This window comes from Dreissena polymorpha, chromosome 12 (assembly GCF_020536995.1).
Source record: "Dreissena polymorpha isolate Duluth1 chromosome 12, UMN_Dpol_1.0, whole genome shotgun sequence".
Lineage (NCBI taxonomy): Eukaryota > Metazoa > Mollusca > Bivalvia > Myida > Dreissenidae > Dreissena > Dreissena polymorpha.
Window position 1 is genome coordinate 10,726,098 of NC_068366.1, and position 20,380 is coordinate 10,746,477.

The 20,380-nt window shown below is 36.2% G+C and overlaps 1 protein-coding gene across 3 annotated transcripts in view; it reads left to right on the forward strand.

Annotated features, from left to right (window-relative positions):
- The window catches only part of LOC127852144 (intermembrane lipid transfer protein VPS13A-like), a 175,604-nt gene that overhangs the window by 47,030 nt on the left and 108,194 nt on the right, over nt 1-20,380 (forward strand). For all 3 annotated transcript variants that reach the window (XM_052385967.1, XM_052385968.1, XM_052385969.1), the window contains exons 22-36: nt 706-874; nt 2,974-2,997; nt 5,703-5,823; nt 6,257-6,320; nt 7,022-7,334; nt 8,622-8,764; nt 9,399-9,499; nt 9,747-9,860; nt 10,197-10,300; nt 12,920-12,964; nt 13,315-13,455; nt 15,608-15,682; nt 16,863-17,083; nt 18,014-18,249; nt 19,063-19,211. In XM_052385967.1, coding sequence (XP_052241927.1) covers nt 706-874; nt 2,974-2,997; nt 5,703-5,823; nt 6,257-6,320; nt 7,022-7,334; nt 8,622-8,764; nt 9,399-9,499; nt 9,747-9,860; nt 10,197-10,300; nt 12,920-12,964; nt 13,315-13,455; nt 15,608-15,682; nt 16,863-17,083; nt 18,014-18,249; nt 19,063-19,211 — 2,020 coding nt within the window. The remainder of the gene's footprint in view (nt 1-705; nt 875-2,973; nt 2,998-5,702; nt 5,824-6,256; nt 6,321-7,021; nt 7,335-8,621; nt 8,765-9,398; nt 9,500-9,746; nt 9,861-10,196; nt 10,301-12,919; nt 12,965-13,314; nt 13,456-15,607; nt 15,683-16,862; nt 17,084-18,013; nt 18,250-19,062; nt 19,212-20,380) is intronic.

Genomic DNA, 20,380 nt, shown 5'->3' on the forward strand with positions numbered 1-20,380 from the left:
TTGGTATTTTTTTCGGCTCCCTCAATCCACTCTGCTTTTGACCTTATTAGAATCCCTTTGATTTTCTCCTCATTTATCGCATTAAAATTATTCTTTTCTGTTTGATAAGTTTGTAGTAATGTTTCGTCATTAGGGTTATTTTTTAATTGTTCTTCAATATTATGTAATTTTGCCTCTATTTCTGTTTCTCTTTTTTTATTTATTTTCTTTTTGTATGATGAGTATTTTATGCTAGAGTCAATTTTACTAGTAATAAAAAACACCTTTTTGCCCTGCCTGTTGGTTGGTTTGTGTGTTTATTTGCCCCAACTTTAACATTTTGCCATAACTTTTGCAAGATTGAAAATAGCAACTTCATATTTGGCATACATGTGTACCTCATGGTGCTGCACATTTTGAGTGGTGAAAGGTCAAGGCCATCCTTCAAAGTCAAAGGTTAAATATATAGCTTCAAAGCAGCGCAGTAGGGGACATAGTGTTTCTGACAAACACATATCTTGTTGATACATGTTAACCCTTGAAATGCATAAATATTTGCAACAGTGAAAACTATTATGCATCTTAACTGCTGGTCAAAATGATTTCTTACCATCATTTGGTTATCATGTATAACTAGTTGCTGCCCCACCAATTCAAATGTGTTAATTGTAACTCTTCTTCATTACATAACTCACACATATTTTTACATTTTACTTTTTAATTCAGGCAAAAGGTGATAACCACGCTGCCAACATTCGAGATCAACATCTCTGACCGCAAGCTATTGTTTCTATGGAAATTCTACAACAACTTCACGGTGACCTCAAGCGCCAGTATGCATCACCTGGGGGAGGACATGGTGGACGCAGCGATGGCCACTGGCAAATATGATCTGGTACGTGAGCAGTTAAGGGGTCTTTGGGTTGATTTGTTGGGTTGTGTGGTGATACTGGGCCTAGCTCGGGGACTACCGGTCTTAATGTATGTTTGTAAAGTGTCCTTGCTGATAAGCCTGTGCAGTCCACACAGGCTAATCAATAAGGACACTTCCTTAACTGGAATTTATCTTAGAAGAGACTTTCTTTAAATGAAAAATTCCATGAAAGCAGATATTGTTGTTCTTGATTAGCCTGTGCAGATTGCACAGGCTAATCTGGGATGACACTTTATCTTTTGCATTTAACCCAGTTTTCCCAGAACGTGGCTCATTTGTTATGTTATGTTGTGATATGTTGTTTTTTTCTGTGTGAAACCCAAGGTTTGGGCATGAACAGTCTCGGGTTCTTGGAATGATTTTTGGTGTTGTGATGTGTTGTAACCGTTAAAAATTTAGTGTACTTGTAAATAGCTTTAGCTTCTAAATGGATATTAAACTTTTGTTGAAAGCCTAAATAACTTGTACTTGTAGGTCTCAGGTGTGAGCTGTTTGTGTTCTTTGGGATGGATTTTGGTTTTGGGTGGTGTCTTGTTCATTTTGATAACACTGATTACTGTTTTATATCATACTTTATCAAAGCTAAAGAAATTATTGGTAGTGGATGATCACATCACTATGTGCTGTTTGGGTGTTAAGTGGTGTGTAGGTGTGTTTTAATTACTTCAATTGAATTTGTAGATACAATCCTCTAAGTTCCATATGAATTTGAAAATCCGTCAGGAGTCTGATTTGCTTAGTGTTTTGTGACTTGGTTGTTTCAATTACTTTTATAACTGTTGACTTGTACCTCAGACTTTTTGCCTTGCATCAACATCTGATTCTTCCGCTAGGGCAGTCTGAATGTATGATGTGAGTCTAGTTCTGGGAAAACTGTCTTCATTCATGTACGCAAACTGTTGTCCCAGATTGTCCTGTGCAGTCAGGACATGCTAATCAGGGACAATCCTTTCCACAAAACTGGATTTTTTGCTAAGAAGAGATTTCAAGAAAAGAAAAATACCATAAAAGCCAAAAGTGTCTTCCGTGTGTAGGCTTTGCAAACTGCACAGGCTTATCCGGGAGGACAGATCAAGGCTGACATGATGTGTTGTACTTTGTTATTGGTGGTGCCAATCTTAGCATATTAAGGTGATCATTGTTCTGATTTGCTTTGATGCTTTTTATGCTACTTTGTTAAGTTTTGGTAAGGTGCAGATGTTTATTATAGAAGTGATGCATGGATTGGGTTGTTTTTAGAAATAATGTATTATTTTTACCAGGGTGCAGGTTCACAGGGATTTACACATGGGCTGGATAGAATGTAAACACACCATTAAGAACTTTATTTTTGCAAATATCTCATTTTTTTAAAAATACATTAGCACAAACCTTTAGTGCATGAAAGACAGTCTTTCTTGCAGTTTGTGTTGATATCTTAAGATTTAAGAATGCATAATTGAATATGTCTGAAATTGGTGCCAACATTTCATGTTGTGTGCAGCATAACCGTTCACATACGTTACACATTGAATGTTCGGCCAAGAACACAGGCTTATTAAATAAAATAATACTGATGTATTTCACATTGCCATAAGCTGCATAAAAACTGTCTTATATGCACTAGTTTAACTTCTTATTGTTAAATTATTTTTTTTAAAGAAAAGCACCACATACAGGTGTGTTTACATCCATTAACGTTCAGTTGTGAACCCCATAAAGTCACGTGATCCTGCACCCTGCCTGCTGTATTACTGTTTGCCATTTTAGAATTTTATGTTGCATATTCTTTAATGCATTAAAAAGATATATGAACAATTTGTTGTTATTGTTGTTTTTTGTCATTTATAAACTAAAACATTACAAAAGTGTGTAGATTTTTAGTTATGCTTGTTTTATTATGAATGAACACTGACTGTATAGATTTTTGCATTTATTAGTGTAATACTGTTTGCCATTGTAGTATTTTCGTTACATTAAATACATGCATGAAAGACGTTTTTATGTGCATGTTAACATTCATGAATAACTCTTTGTAAATATTGATGTGTAACGAAAAGTTGCATTAAAACATGTTACAGGAGGAATTAATTATCCCAAAAATAGTAAGTTGTATTACGAAAGTTGATTGACAAAATTGATGAACACTTATTCTCCATTTAGTGATCATTTCCACAATTTGTGTTTTCTTTCATTTATTTGAATCAAATGTCATAGTTCCACAATTTTTGTGATAGTGCACCATGTGTTGGCCGTGTATGCTTTCCTTCAATAATTAATCCAAACCCAATGTAAACTTTACTTAAATAATGCATATAACTTAAGACTTTTCTGCAGTAAGTTACACTAACTGGTAGAGTTCTAAACCATCAATTTTGGGATAATGAGTTTAGACCCCAGTCAGCCATATAACATAGTGGGCATTGGTCATGGAATGAGCCTCCTGCCGGGAAAACTGTGCTTAAACATTTCCTCTTAGACACGTATTATCTCGCATTTGTAGTCCCTTAGAAAGTTATATTTAATTCAAGATCCTTCTTACTAGATTCAAGTTTAAAAGGCTTCATTTCCAGCCCTAAGATACTGATGAGCAGCAAACAGCATAAAACCTGAACAGACTGCGAGTTACTCACAGGCTGTTATGGTTTTATGCTGTTTGCACATAGCCATTTTCACTTTGCTTCCGAGTGGGAAAGGGTTAATGTATGTGTGTAAAGCATCATCTCAGAATAACCTGTTCAGTACACATAGGTTAATCAGGGACGAAACTTTCTACCAAAACTGAAATTTTGTTTAGAAGAGACATCCTTTAAAAAAAATAATCGGAAAGTGTTGTCCCTGATCTGCCTGTGCCGATTGCACTGGTAAATATGAGAAGATACTCATCACACATAAGTTTTTTCAAAGAAAGTCCCATATGTTAACCCAGGAAATGTTTAACAAGGTCATATAACTGCTGTAATTCGACTGGAAAACACAAAAACTAAAGTAGCAAATGAAGGAACATTAAAAATGATAGTGTGCAAACAATTTTTTGGTACATCATTGTGTTCATCAATTTTGTCTGCAAAAATATACCTTACACCCAAACCATCTATTATATAATTGGTTGCTTGGTAACAACTGGGCTGAATGCATGTGCGTAAAGTACTTCCCAGATTAGCCTGTGCAGACCAGTCCACACAGACTAATAAGGGACGGACTGCACAGGTAATCTGGAACGACACTTTACGCACATGCATTAAACCCCCTTTTCAAAGAGCATGGCTCAATGTAATATTAACCTGGTTTACATAATTATCTGATATATAACTATTATTACTCATATTAACTGAATGTCCTGGTAATACAAGCAATATTCTCCTTAATAAATTGTTGTTGGGGTCATGTATGTCCTCCTCCTCATCATCATCATCCTCATTATTCTCCTCCTCCTGCTTCTCATCATCATCATCATAACATAAGGCCTCAAAAGTAGATTTTTTAGTGCACATGTTTAGAAAGTCATTAATGGTAGAGTTGAATCAATAATTGAGGTATCGGGTAAAGAATAACAGGCAACTAACAAATGCTTGGTGTCTTATATCAGAGGAGGATTGGCAGAAAATAACGGCGAGACTTAGCTTAACCCTTTATGTATTTTTATGCATGTGTAGTCCCCTAGAAAGTTACATTTGATTAAAGTCCTTTCTTACTAGAATCAAGTTTTAAAGGCTTCATTTCCAAGCCTTAGATACTGATGAGCAGCAAACAGCATAAAACCTGAACAGACTGCAATTTACTCACAGGCTCAGTTCTGGTTTTATGCTGTTTGCACATAGCCATTTTCAATTTGCCTCTGAGTGGGAGAGGGCCAAGAAAAAGAATGTATCCACTCATCAAGTACATGTATATAGCTTGTATCCAGAAATGTATAGACCAGACATCTGTATTTAAGAGATACATTCATTTATGCTATACTGGTAATTTTTCTGAATTCTTTCATGGTTTAAATTTAAATGTTCAAGTATGTTCATAGTTGACCTATCACTCCTGAATGACATGATATTGCTTTGCATGGAAAAATACGATACTGTCTTTGAACTTTAAATAACATTATTAATAACAATACACAAAATGTGAACATTAATAACCATACACATAATGTGAACATTTAATAATACAAGCTATAGATTAACTGATACAAGCTATAGATTTAATAATAGAAGCTATAGATTTAATAATACAAGCTATAGATTTAATAGTACAAGCTATAGATTTAATAATACAAGCTATGCATATTCCATGTAAGTATTTATACATATTTTCTTATATACAAATGATTTTACAATTAACATCTGTTTTAAAAATCAATTAAGTTATATCCATAAAAGAAATCTTTGATAGTATGTAAACAGGTCCTTTGTATATGAACAGCTTTTGTGACTTTTGTGCATCAATAAACAAATATAAAACAGACTGCACAGGCTAATCTGGGATGATGTTTTACGCGTATTGGCTGTGCTCTGCAAAATGGGGTTTAATACATGTGCGTAAAGTGTCATCTCAGATTAGCCTGTGCAGTCCCCACAGGCTAATCAAGAACAACACTTTCTGCTTTTATGATATTTTTCGTTTAAAGAAAGTCTCTTCTTAGCAAAAATCTAGTTTAGGCAGAAAGTGTCATCCCTGTAAAGCCTGTGTGGACTGCACAGGCTAATCTGGGATGACACTTTAGGCACATGCATTAAGCACAGTTTTCCCAGAACAAGGCCTGTTCCATATCCTTGCTCTTGTAGTTATGTAGTGATATTGCTGTGTGTGTTCACAGGACCCCAGCGAGCTCCAGCTGGAGCCTGACCTGCACAGCCTGCGCACCGTGCAGCAGAGCATCCTGGGTAGACGAGTCATCAACAGAACCAGACGACAGCCAAAAATGCCAACAAAACCAGGTGACTATGGAACATCAGATTTAAGTACATGTTTGCATTTGTAGGAAAATTCATTTGGAATATTTCATAGGAAATGGACTTTTTGCAATGTTTAGAGAAACACACAAATCTGTCAGTCTGTTTTTCTGTTCGTCAGTCTGTCTGCATAAAATTTTATACATTTGTGGTGAAAACTACTGCCACATTTGTCCGATGTGCTTGATTGAAACTTCAAATAGGTCATCATGGTAAATTGTAAATGTGCATAACATTTTGTTTCTATTTGCTCATACATCCCTTAAAGGAATATTACTAATCAGTGCAGAGGTATAAGTGATATATGTGACAGAGCTTTATGAAAATAATAATGCATGTGAATAACTGTGTCGCTTTATGTAAAATATTAAAAAAGTGATGAACATTTTAAAATCTAATTTCTGTCCTTTGATTGCAGTGTCTGGTGACCTTGACCTTCCTGCTGCTGATGACCCTGAGGAGGCTAACAGCTGGATACACAAGTAGGAGGCATGGCTTATGAGCATGAATTATTAGAAACGTCATGTGTATGAGTCTTGCTCTACGAAAAGGGGGCTTAATTCATGTGCATTTAGTGTTGTCTCAGATTAGCCTGCGCAGTACTCACATGCTTATCATGTAGGGATGACACTTGCGGCTTATCACAATATTTGTTGTTTAAAGTTAGTCCCTTTGTAGCAAAAATCCTTAGGGCAGAAGTATTGCCCCTTATTAGCCAGTGCTAACTGCTTCCACACATGCCTTAAACCACATTTTATAGAGGGAGGCTGATATGTTATATGCAGTTGTACATAACCCTGGCACTCATATTTCTTCAAATCTTTCATGGTATAAATTGTGTGTATGGACATTGGCTTCAGTTGTTTTATAATAATGTAAATTGGAGCTATGTGTGTTTTAAAATAATTATTTTTCTGTATTTACAAAACATGGTGTGATTTTAAATTGTTTGAACACAGTTTATATAGCAAGCATCAATATGAGAGCACTGTCATTTTATTTTATGTTTACAAAACTAAAACTGTAAACTTACTAAACAATTTCTTGGAAGAGTTAAATAAATATAGCATTAAGGGATTATGAGTCCCAGGTCATTTTAACCACATTTTGAAAACAACCCACATGAATTAAATGAAAACATGAATATGACTAAGCCAAAATACCGTTTCTGCGTACGGTACAGGTATGATGAAGTTAAGCCGGTAGACGATATCTCGTCCACAAAGAACACGACCAACATTGTTGTACGTCTGATCGTACGTGAGGTCGTCATTCAGCTCTCCCAGGCCGACGGCAAGGACGAGAGGCCTTACTTGATGTTCCGCGCAGACCGGCTAAGACTCGATGCTGTCAAGACAAAGCACGGTGTAGCGGCGCATGCCAGCCTTGGCGCGATTCAGTTGGTGGATAAGATACACGTTGGGGCCTTGGGGCAGTACCTGGAGCTGATGAGCACTAAGCCAGGCACTGACCTTGTGTCTGTTCTCTATAGACAGGTGAAGAGTTTTCGTAAACCTAGTTAGGGGGCTGAAATATTTTCGACCTTTGAGGTGTTTCCAAAATAACACCCATGAGAATTTTAGTCCAGAATCCTGATAGCTTGACAGCTAATGTCTGTAAAATAAGGACTTTTTAACACAACTTTTGTCCAAAGTTTATTGATTGTGTGAATGATTTCATAAATGCTATGACATCATATATATTTATTTGATGTTAAAATGAATATGTGATATGTTTCATATTGAATGGATGCAAGTTGTAGATCCATAAAGATTATCTATGTACAGTTTTGTGTACAATATTTTCATAATAGCAGCTGTGCTCTGGTAAAACCAGGCTGATGCATTTGGGTAAAGTATTGTCTCAGATCAGCCTATGCAGTCAGCACAAGCTAATTAGGGATGACACTTTCCACCTAAACTAGATTTTTATTGAAAGTAATATATTTTTTACATAAAAAATACTATAGAAGTCAAAATAGAGAATACTAGGTCGGTGCCGAATAAAGCAAAGTTTATTTTGCGAGGCTTAGAAAATCTGAACCACGAGCCTTGGCGAGTGGTTCAGATTTTCAGGCCGAGCAAAATAAACTTTGCTTTATTCGGCACCGACCTAGTATTCGATTTATCCCATCAATGTTCTTAGTCTTAAATTATTTCTTTAAAAATAGAATAGGAAAATCAAACTACACGGAAAATCCCAAAGTTATTTTAAGAAAACATTGTTTCATTATTTTAATCGTGCCGAGCCTAATACATTACAAAAAGATCAGCAATTGTTTTTCTTTTTATCATACCTCTACGTCCCCGATTTTTAAGAAATAATGAGGAAAAAAAACACGAAACAACTGCAGCTTTAGTGTGAAAGAACATGCATTGTGTCGTATGACGTGTTAATAATGACGTCACGAGTACGCGCACTTAATATTTGTAAATAATGTTTTTTTGCTTTTTGAGTTGCATTATGTGTTAAAAATATATTACATCTTGGTATCAAATTGTTTGTTTTGTTGAATCTGATTCGATTTTACTTAAAATGATTACTTTATAGTTGATTCCGAGTAATATGACCATTCTCCGCCGCGCGTGACAGCTATATTTCAGCACTGCCGAAATAGAGGAAAATTTATTCCACAGTGGTTTATTTCGACAATGCACGTCTGATGATGGGAGAAAGTGTCATCCCTGATAACCCTATGCAGACTGATCTGGGTCGACACTTTAAGGACGTGTATTAAGCCTCGTTTTCCAATTGCACATATATTTACGGTTTGATGTTTTCAGGTGGAGGCCACATGCCCCGACTTTGTCTCTGTGTACAACGGTGTGAAGCAGGGAGTGAAAGTACAGTTTGAGACACTGAACATACTGGTGGACCAGAGTGCTGTCACGCATCTCCGAGCTTACATAGAGGGGCTGCAGACGAGGTAATTGTAATACTATAATCTAGAGGCCTGAGGATATCAAGTTATGTTGATTGCTTTAAATTTGATGCTCAAAGATATGGACCCTATTCAACTTAGAATTTCAATGGGATGGTTATTATAAGTACATCTTATGACATGCCAAATTAGGAATATTCTTTACAGCTTGGAGAATCTCTTGTTTAATTTAGCCTCGTTCTGGAAAAACTGGGCTTAACCCTATCAGTGCGGGAACCGAATTTTAAAGGCCTTTGCAAACAGTTTGGATCCAGATGAGACGCCACAGAACGTGGCGTCTCATCAGGATCCAAACTGTTTGCTATTCTGATAGTATTCTTTGAAAAAAACAGAAGAAAATGCTAATTTTAGAAATTCTGCAGATGACATTTTAGCAGACGACAAATTTCCCAGCATGCAAAGGGTGAATGCATTTGATTACTGTCCTAGATCAGCCTGTGCTAATTTTTATTTTAAATGAAGACCTTTCTGAGTGAAAATCCAGTTTAGGTGGAAAGTCCCTGATTAGCTAGTGCAGAGGGCTGATTTGGGACAACACTTTACGCACATGGATTAAGCCTGGTTCCCCAGAACGAGGCTCAACTTCTTGTTAGCTCTGTGATATGTGTGGGTGTTGCAGTATGCAGACGGCAGACATGATGCGGAGCAGCAGTACAATGGGCTCCACCACTGTCACAACAGCAGAAGTAACCACGGCAGCAGAAGTAACCACGGAGACAGGTAATAAGCCTGCAGACATAGACATTAGCAACGGTTAGTGAAACTTGTGACAGAGAACTTTGAAGTTGAAAAAAAAATAGTTATGTAATTTTGTATTGTTCTATATTTGCTTTCTTATAATATGTGATAATTTCTGTAGGTCTGTAATCACTTCTTAATTATATGTGATATTATCTATAGTTCACTTCCTAGTAATATGTGATATTTTCTATAGTACACTTCCTAGTAGTATGTGATATGTTTTCAGTACCAGAGGGTGAGCCGGTGGGGTCTATACAGTGGAACATCCTGTTTGACCTTCATGATGTGTCCGTGGTGCTGGCAGATAACGGGGTCAAGAGGGCTGAGATTCATGTGAAAGGTATGCTGGGCCCATATGAGAAATTGAGCCTTGTTCGGGGAAAACTGGGCTAAATGCATGTCCTTTAAGTCTCATTCCTGATAAGCCTAATCAAGAACTAATTTTTTTGCTTTTATGGAACTTTTTGTTTAAAAGAAGTCTGTAATTAACAAAAATCCAGTCTAGGTGCAAAGTTGAAACGACACTTTATGCAAATGCATTAAGCCCAGTTTTCTCAGAATGAGGCTTATAATTATAAAGTTTTTCTTAAATGTTTGTTTGAAGCTTTATACTTTTCTTTACAAATGATAATTAAACTGCTCAAAATAGCTTGTGCATGACTGTGTTTGTTTTCAGATTTGCGCGGTCATGCAGTACAGTGGAGGGAGCAGCTGGTACTGGTAGGAAGTCTAAAGGACATAGACATCAAGGACTGCACCCAGGGGGCGCTATATCCCAATGTGAGTCATGGGCGTTGATTTGTGGTGAGCTTGGATGTGCGTTTGTCAGCCTGAGCTTGTCTGAAAAATTCCATCAATGGTAAAATATTGTCCCGGATTAGCCTGTTGGGACTGCACAGGCTAATCTGCGATGGCACTTTACACACATGCAATTTTACAATAACTTGCCATAAATGTTCTCCAAATAGATAGAGCATATTTGTTGGATGCGGTGGATTATCGATTTTAATTCACGAGTGTTCATAGAAAATATATTTTTTCTATGATCATGAGTGAATTAAAATCAATATTCCACCGAATCCAACAAATTTTCTTTTTATATTATGCTTTTTTTTTACAGTTTATATCCATTGTTAAAAAGTTAAACTAAAGAATTTTGCTGGGATAATGACGTTATTCCGTCAAAAAAATGATGTCATTTCACAGTAAACAGTGAAAATTATCGATAATTTTCACTGTTAATTTTCACTGTTTTAAACAGTGAAATCATCAGTTTTCATTCACTGATATTTCTCTATAAACCACGGGAAAGCATAAAATAAACACATTGTTTTGTGTGTAATACTCATAAGTCTTACTCAAAGGTCAAGGTCACAGAGGACAGAGGTCAAATTTGGGCATGATACAGCTTGTTCAGACTGAAGCATAGGGCAGTTAATAAAAAAAAAAAAACACAAATGTTCAACATAAAATGACATAGAGGATATTTGTTGGATTCGATGGATTATCGATTTTTATTCATGAGTGATTATAGAAAATATATATTTTGTATGATCAAGAGTGAATTAAAATTGATATTCCACCAAATCCAACCAATTTTCTTTTTATTTTATGCTTTTTTTTCACAGTTTATATAGATTGTTAAAAAGTTTAACTAAAGAATTTCGCTGGGTAATGACATCATTTTGTAAAAAAAAAATGACATCATTTCACAGTAAACAGCGACAATTATCGATAATTTTCACTGTTAATTTTCACTGTTTGAAACAGTGAAATTATCAGTTTTAATTCACTGATATTACTCTATAAACCACCGGAAAGCATAAAATAAATTCATCGTGTTTCTAGCTCAAATCTCACAGTCCCATTTATAGGTTTAATGTCAATTATAGGAATAATACTGCTGGTTCTTAGAGTAATTTTGTCATTCATCAGGCAATTTTACAGGTACCTGCGATAAAATGTCTACCATTATAGAACAATTTGTTTGGAGCAAGACCTCTTCCTCTAACTCAAAGGTCAAAGTCACACTTTAAGATTAAATAATCACATATGAAAGCTTTTGTAGATCATAACTTTATCATTTCATGTGACAATTAAAAAAAAGCTTGCAACAAATGTTCATGTTCACCATTTAATAAGAACATGCTCCATGAAAGACCTGAGTCTCAAGATCAATAGCAAAGGTCATAGTTAAAGGTCAAGGCTTATAATATGGCCATGTTAGATCTTATGCAGACTGTTACATATAGTGTTTGTGACAACTGACTTGATAAGTTGACACTGTCTAGAAAGCATAATAAAAACATGGCATAGAAATGAATTTGAAACTTTAATTTGGATCCTGTGCTAAACCAAAAAGAGGTCTCCGTGGCGTAATCGATATGGTATCCGCCTAGCGACCGGGAGGTCATGGTTTTGATCCCCACTGTGGGAGCATTCTTTAGATCTCCACCATAGACACCAAGTACTGGTTCTAGTCCCAGGAAACAGACTCGAGAGTGTTTCAAAAAAGCCTAAGGCTTTCTATGCAATGGAGCTAAAATAAATATGTTTAAACTTAAACGGTCTGTCCAAACATTCCGCATCCTAGGAAAACTCAAAAGGTACTAGATGAAACTCAGTATTTGAGGTCAAAATGCGAAATATTGACGTTATTTTACTTGTATTATTAGACAAATATTGTGGTTACTATGGTTAAAGAAATAATTGAAAACTAAAATCTTCATCTTGTGAAAACTCATAAAGTACTTAAGTTATTTAAACTCGGTATATGGATTAAAGGCCATATGTGAAATAGGCACATTATTTAAATTTTGTCTATCTGTCCATACACAAAATCTGAATCCTGCAATAATTCAAAAAGTACCTGAGCTAAGCTGATGAAACTTAATGTTTGGAAAGTGGAGCTTATGAACACTATTTCTGTTGCTCTTTTTCGTCATACAAATATTGTGGTTGCTTAGGTTACAGAAATAAATGAAAACCTAAATCTTGATCCTTGACAACTCAAAAAGTACCTAAAGCAAGGTTGATGATACTCAGTATGTGGGAAGATGGCCATTTGGTGAATATTAATGTTAATAAAGTTTTTAGTCTGAAAAAAAACACTATTGTTACATAAATAATTGAAAACTTAAATCTGCATCTCTCCAAAGCTAAAAAGACTTAATTTATGGTTAATGAAACTGATGGAGAACATGGTCTCACTCCTAATCCTGTGACAAAGCCCTTGTTTATTTGTGTACATGTTACCGATTCATGTGACAAAGCCCTTGCTTATTTGTGTACATGTTACCGATTCATGTGACAAAGCCCTTGCTTATTCGTGTACATGTTATCGATTCATGTGACAAAGCCCTTGCTTATTTGTGTACATGTTACCGATATTTATTTCAGATCTTAATGCTGGAGGACAAAGAAGGCAGTCTGTTTGCATTCTCAGTTAGTAGCTATTTATTTCTTTGCTTATTATGTTGTACAAATCTTTCCTTCTTTTTATGTTCCTAGCTAAGTTGTATAATACTATGCACTTGGTGAAATCATATAGTTTTCAATAAATTTCTAGAATGCCAAAAATATTTCATCGAATTAAATCTAAATATCATCTTCATGTAAACATTCCTCTGATATTTGCTCCTGAACAAGTTGACTAAGCAATGCCGGGGTACATGTCACGTGTCTGACAAATCTCGGGTTTGTATTGTTTATGATAAGTTAACACAAATTATTCAGTTTTGATCTATAGAAAATGTTGTATCTATTACAAGTTGTGTGTAACCTCTGTTTTCCAGTTTGTGCATCACCGTCACCACAAGGATGAGGTTGCCGTTGACAACCGCCACGTCTCCCACCCCACCTTCCACTACATGCTCAACATGCGGGTGGGGCATGTACAGATGGTGTTACTGGGCAGGTTCTACTGGGAAATCATGGTGTGTAATAGAGTAGATAAAAACTTAAAATGGTATCAGGTTCTTTAACCTTCTGTGCTTAAACATGTACATCTCAACTTTGTGGTCACAAATGTCTCCTCCAAAATATATTTGCACACACCTTCATGAACTGAAATATGTAAACTGTTATAGAATTATAGACATCTGGTTTGCATTTGAGTGTTTCTTTATTTACAAACCATTAAAATGTGTTGTATCTGAGAAAACTGGGCATAATGCATGTGCGTAAAGTGTCGTCCCAGATTAGCCTGTGCAGTCTGCATAGGCTAATCAGGGACGACACTTTCCGCCTTAATTGGATTTTTGCTAAAAAGAGACTTCATTTAAACAAAAAATGTTATAAAAGCGGAAAGTGTAATCCCTGATTAGCCTGTGCAGACTGCACAGCTTTATCTGGGAGGACACTTAACGCACATGCATTATGCCCAGTTTTCTCAGAACGCGTCTCAAATCATCCTCACATCACGCATGTCCACTTTGGCAGATGACATTGAAATGAAATATTTCCTCAACTTGCACTATCCTGTCATAAGTTCTCATATTCATGTCAAGTCAAGTAATATGTACGTTGAGTTTGGTTGTTGAAAACCAAACAATAGCATCTTTGCAGAGCTTTAACCCTTTCCCACTCAGAAGCAAAGTGAAAATAGCTATGTGCAAACATCATAAAACCAGAACAGCCTGCGAGTAACTCACAGACTGTTCAGGGTTTATGCTGTTCGCTGCTCATCAATATCTAAGCATTAGAAATGAAGCCTTTAAAACTTGAATTTGTTCAGAACGGTCTTAAGCGGTGTTGCTGCAGTTTTGCTGATTTTTTTCCATCAAATAGATTTTGTCAAAAATTTATATTTAAGATATACATACAAATACTATATGAAAAATGAAAAACATAGGGTCACCGGCCTTGTTTTGATTTTATTCACCATTATATAACATGTACTTTTTCAATAAAACTGAAAAATCTCTAATTGCGTAAAAATAATAAATAACCTATTGGCAACATGTAGATATTATATAAGCTAAGATACATCATATACCATTTAATTAAACCACACACTACCAATAAAATGGAGAACACAAGTTTAATTTTGAGAAATTAATTTTTTTAATTTTATGTCACCCAAAAAAACTCTTCTTTTTTTTCTATTTTTACCACATAAATGGAATTTAAATATTTTCTGCCAAATAGAATTCTGCGAAACTGCTCAAATATGTTCATCTACCTATTGTAATCATAAAACACAAATAAAAAAAGGGGGTCACCGCACTTTTAACAGAGATTTAATTATCCCTACCGTCTAGACGTCAAATTTCATTAAAAATAATCAGCAATAAGACAAAACCCAAGTACCGGTACATAGATTGTCAGAAATATGCATAAACATTAGAAATTGTTTACAATCTTAACTGGGATCACAACAGCTTACCAAAAGACATTAATAAAAATCAATATTTAATCACAAACATAATACCATACAGTATCAAACTCAACCTTAATCATTAATAACTTACATGTTCACAGATTTCGGCATGTAGTGAAGTTTGTGTTTAAATGCTTTAAATTCATAAATGTAAACAACAGGACTAAAGAGCTCAAGTATAAAACAAGTATGAAATTAAAGAAAGAAAAAAAAAGTAAAAAAAAAGTCAACCCCGCCTGGGATCGAACCACTGACAATTGTATTATGAACCAACTCGGTCATTTCTGATGATACTGATACAAAAATATTTAGTTCTGATAATAGCATCATCGGTGTTGCTATAAATACATCCTCGGTTAAATAAACTGCCGCAACACCCCTTAAATTAAAGTAAGTTTTCTTAGGGACTACAAATGCGTAAAAATACGTATTTAAGTGGTAATGGTTTAAAAACCAACTTTGTATTGAGCCGCCCTCAAAGAAATCTGGGCTTGATGCAGATGCGTTAATTGTCATCTCATAATAGCCAGTGCACAGGCTTATTATAGACCACTTTTTCTGCCTAGACTGGATTTTTGTTTAACAAACTTATTTTTGAAAAAATCCACAAAAGCAGAAAGTGTCTGGGACGTTACTGTACTCACATGCATTAAGCTTGGTATTTTCAGAGCTTTGCTTAATTTTTTTTTTCACATGATTTACTTCAGAAATTCATGGAGCCTCTTCTCAGCCCAGGGGTCAAGGACACAGCGGCATTCGCTCTCAAGTCTGTATCTAAACAGGTGAGGAATAGCAGTGGAAAAAAAAAGCATTTAGCCTTGGAAATGTAAATAAACATTTATACTTTGTGCTAACGTTTATTGCCAACATATTAGTTACTTGTAATTGTTAAACCCTTACACAAAAGGTATCTAAACAGGTCAGGTATAGCCTAGCAATAGCTTGGTGACCTTGGATATAAATTACCATCTATAAATTTAACTTGTATTCATTTCAAACTTAATTAATTGCAATTAGCCATCCATCCTTTACATTTTTTGTTTGGGGTATACATCTACAACTATATTATTTTGAAACTTAGTTAGTAGATGGAACAAAATTGTTTTCTGACAAAATCAGACGGGTATATTAATGTAATACTGTTAAAGCATTATTATTATTATTATTGAAACATTAATTGAGTAGTGTTCTGAGAAAACTGGGCATAATGCATGTGCATAAAGTGTCGTCCCAAATTAGCCTGTGCAATCCGCACAGGCTAATCAGGGACGACACTTTCCGCTTTTATGACATTTTTCATTAAAATGAAGTATCTTCTTAGAAAAAATCCAATTTAGTCGGAAAGTGACGTCCCTGATTAGCCTGTGCGGACTGCACAGGCTAATTTGGGACGACACTTTATGCACATGCATTATGCCCAGTTTTCTCAGAATGCGACTCAATTGTTGTTGATTTCATGGATTGATCAATCCACGAATTTAACACAAACATATTTGAAAATGACCAACCCAATCTCCTTTTTGTGTGTAAACTTTACAAATGTACCTGTAAGCCAATACAAATGATTTAACAGTCTTCTAACTTGATACTCTTTCTCCTTTCATATTAGGTTGGGACATTCCATGAGGACAACAAGAGGTTTGGTATTAACTTGATACTCTCTCTCCTTCCATATTACAAATGTAGGTTGGGACATTCCATGAGGACAACAAGAGGTTTGGTATTAACTTGATACTCTCTCTCCTTCCATATTAGGTTGGGACATTCCATGAGGACAACAAGAGGTTTGGTATTAACTTGATACTCTCTCTGCTTTCATATTAGGTTGGGACATTCCATGAGGACAACAAGAGGTTTGGTATTAACTTGATACTCTCTCTCCTTTCATATTAGGTTGGGACATTCCATGAGGACAACAAGAGGTTTGGTATTAACTTGATACTCTCTCTCCTTTCATATTAGGTTGGGACATTCCATGAGGACAACAAGAGGTTTGGTATCCACATCATCATGGTGACCCCTACCATCCTGATCCCTGTGCGCTCTGACTCCCTCGACCTACTTCTGCTCAAGTCAGGTGACCTCAGCGTGAGCAACAAGTACAACACCACAGAGGTCATGCCGGGGTTGCGCCAGGAGTGGAACCATCTGTTCATCTCCCTCGAGGAGGTTCAGCTCAGCAGGTCAGGGCCAGTTACAAGGGCCTGAAACTTCTTATGTAGAATTGTTATCCTATGTTATTAAGTTCCTGGACTTTATTGTATAATTTTATTATATAACATAGGGTTCTTGGAATTTCTTATATAGAATTTATCCTGTTTTATAAGGCTCCAGAAAAAAATTGTATAAAATGTTATCCTGTATTATAAAAATCTTGGACTCTACTATAAAATTGTTTTTTATAATATAAGGTTCCTGGAATTTCTTAGGTGAAATATTATCCTATATTATTAGGTTCCTGCTCAAGCAATATCCCACAAAATCCATTCAAGATTTGTAATTATTCTCAATGATTACTTCCCTCTGATCAATACCATGATTTAAATAAATGAAGCACTTTGAGGAGTTTACTGATTGGTTTAACCCATTTATGCCTAGGGGACTCTCCCATCCTTCTAAATTAGATCAATTTATTTCCAAAATTAGGGATGTCTAGTATATTTATTTCTATATTTAGAATATTTCTTACAGAAATTTCTTTAATTAAACAGTGTAGACCCAGATGAGAGGCCGCATCATGCGGCGTCTCATCTGAGTCAACGCTGTTTGCCAAGGCCTTTTTTCTAGACGCTAGGCATAAATGGGTTAACACTTTACCACATAGATATGTATTTTAATGCATTTGTAGTCCCTTAGAAAGTAAATTTTAATTAAAGGCCTTTATTAGTAGATTCAAGTTTTAAAGGCTTCATTTCCAATCCTTAGTTACTGATGAGTAGCAAACAGCATAAAACCTTAACAGACTGTGAGTTACTTGCAGGCTGTTCTGGTTTAATGCTGGTTGCAAAAGCCATTTTAAATTTGCTTCTTATGGGGAAAAGGGTTAATCCCCTTCCCTATGTTTTGTCAAAGCTCACTTTATTTGTCATCTCTAAAGTTGACTTATGTCACAGGGCGCGGCTTTCAAAAGCAGACGACGCATTCATGATATTGAGTCACATCCTTGAGCCAATGGCGTTCCAGACGGACGTTCGTCTCGCGATGGATCCCATTGTATCCGACATGCAGACGGACATCAACTGCAGTCTGGACAAGCTTCAGTGCGCGATGTCTGTTGTCGATGCACAGGTCTCCATGGCAATTATGAGGCTCAACTGGAGCGAGGGAGCAATCACCACAGAACAGACAGGTGCTTATACTGGCTTTTGTATTGAAATAAGATAACCCTTGAATGCTCTCTAACATGTTCATATATCTACATTCTCATTCCTTCTCCCTCTCTGATTGTAAAAAATCAGGTTTTATAGCGACGCGGTAAAGTGTCCGTCTGATTTGGAACCGGGAGGTCCTGGTTTTGATCCCCATGATGGGATTTTTCTGGCTGGGTTACATTGGCGCCCTATGTAAAAAAAAAACCTACATGTGTGTCAGACATCCCTCAGATGTTGTGGAATGGGGAAAATTGTGGAATTATTTCTCAATTGGAGGGGGGTGTGTGTAGCAGGATTCGGTATAAGGAGAATTTATACTGCCTTGCTATATGAGCTAGCTTGTATAGCTACCCGGTAGAGTGTCTGCCTGATTTGGAACCGGGAGGTCCTGGGTTCGATCCCCATGGTGGTCAGGGATTTTTCTGGCTGAGTTACAACGTAAAAAACACACAATGTGCGTCAGATGTCCCACAGATGTCATGGCAATAGGAAATTCGTGGAAGAATTTCACATTTGGAGGGGTGTGTGTAGCAGGGTTTGGTATAAGGAGAACTTATACTGCCTTGCTATATGAGCTAGCAATCCCCATTGTGTTTAGGGATTTTTCTGGCTGGGTAACATTGAGTTTCTTGCAGGCTGTTCTGGTATCTGGTTTTATGCTGGTTGCAATAGCCATTTTCACTTTGCTTCTTATGGGGGAAATGCTTAATACAATACCAAATGTATTTATTGCCTGTTGACAATATGTGTTGGCCATGAAAATTTACAAGCCTAATATAATAATATCCCAGGGCCCGTAAGGGTGAGACCCTTGGCGTCCCAGACCGGTATGGAGGATGGTTCAGCCCCCATGACATCGTCTACGGCAACCAGGAAGTCCCTTACCTCTGTTCTCTTCACTCTGGAGGGCCTGGAGCTGTCATTGAATGAGGACTTTCAGGTAGGCTTAACATGGACAGTGAATTATATTTAACCCTTTACCACATAGATACCTATTTTGACGCATTTGTAGTCCTTTAGAAAGTAAAATTTAATTGAATACCTTTCTGACTAAATTCAAGTTTTTAAGGCTTCATTTCCAACCCTTAGTAAATTATGAGCAGCAAACAGCATAAAACCTGAACAGACTGCGAGTTACTAGCAGGCTGTTCTGGTTTTATGCTGGTTGAAAAAGCCATTTTCACTTTGCTTCTTATGGGGTAAAGGGTTAAATAGATTTAATCCTTCTCCACTCAAATACGCATTTTGACACATTTGTAATCCATTAAAATATCAAATTAAATTTAAGAACTTTCTAACTAGATTCAAGTTTAAAAGGCTTCATATCCAACCCTGAGATACTGTTGAGCAGCAAACAGAATAAAACCTGAACAGACTGCAAGTTACTCACAGTCTGTTCTGGTTTTATGCTGTAAGTCCTACAATTACACATTACTAAGCTGCAAATCATTTACTGAATTTTATCTGAAGTGTTTTTTTTTATTTAAAAGGAAGAGCTCTGAGTCTATGATGAAACAAAACTTCAATTCATAGAAATGTTAATTTAGAAATTACATGTATGTTTTGAATATCATGATTTGACGATACTAAGATTAACTAGAAATGGCGCGGCAGAGGCCGACACGTATCCCCACGCGGCATGTTTGACCAGTGGGCGCCCCAGGGTTGGTAATGGGGACATGCATAGTTGAGATTGACCGTATCGTCATAAGAGATGTTCAGCATCAATTTGAAGCAAATTGGTGTAGAAATGAAGAAGTTAATGTAAAATAACTTAAAAAATGAATGAAAATCTCTGACCCGGCCCCACCCCAACCCAACCCTCATAACTTTTGACCCAGGGGTCAGATCAAAATTCCAAATAGTGTACTGTTGCACATAAAAAAATTTATGCTCATAGCTACCATGTGTGTAAGTTTCAAGGTTCTAGTGTAGGAGGAGATAGTAGCCAGGCCAGGACGGACGGACGGACAGAGGGCGGAAATAACCACAATATTCCCACACTTTTCAAAAAGTGTGGGGATAACTAATATAGTTTTGTTTATATAGCTGTTCAAAAATGCAAGATAGTATGATTTTCCATCTTTCCATTCTAAACAGATGCATTTT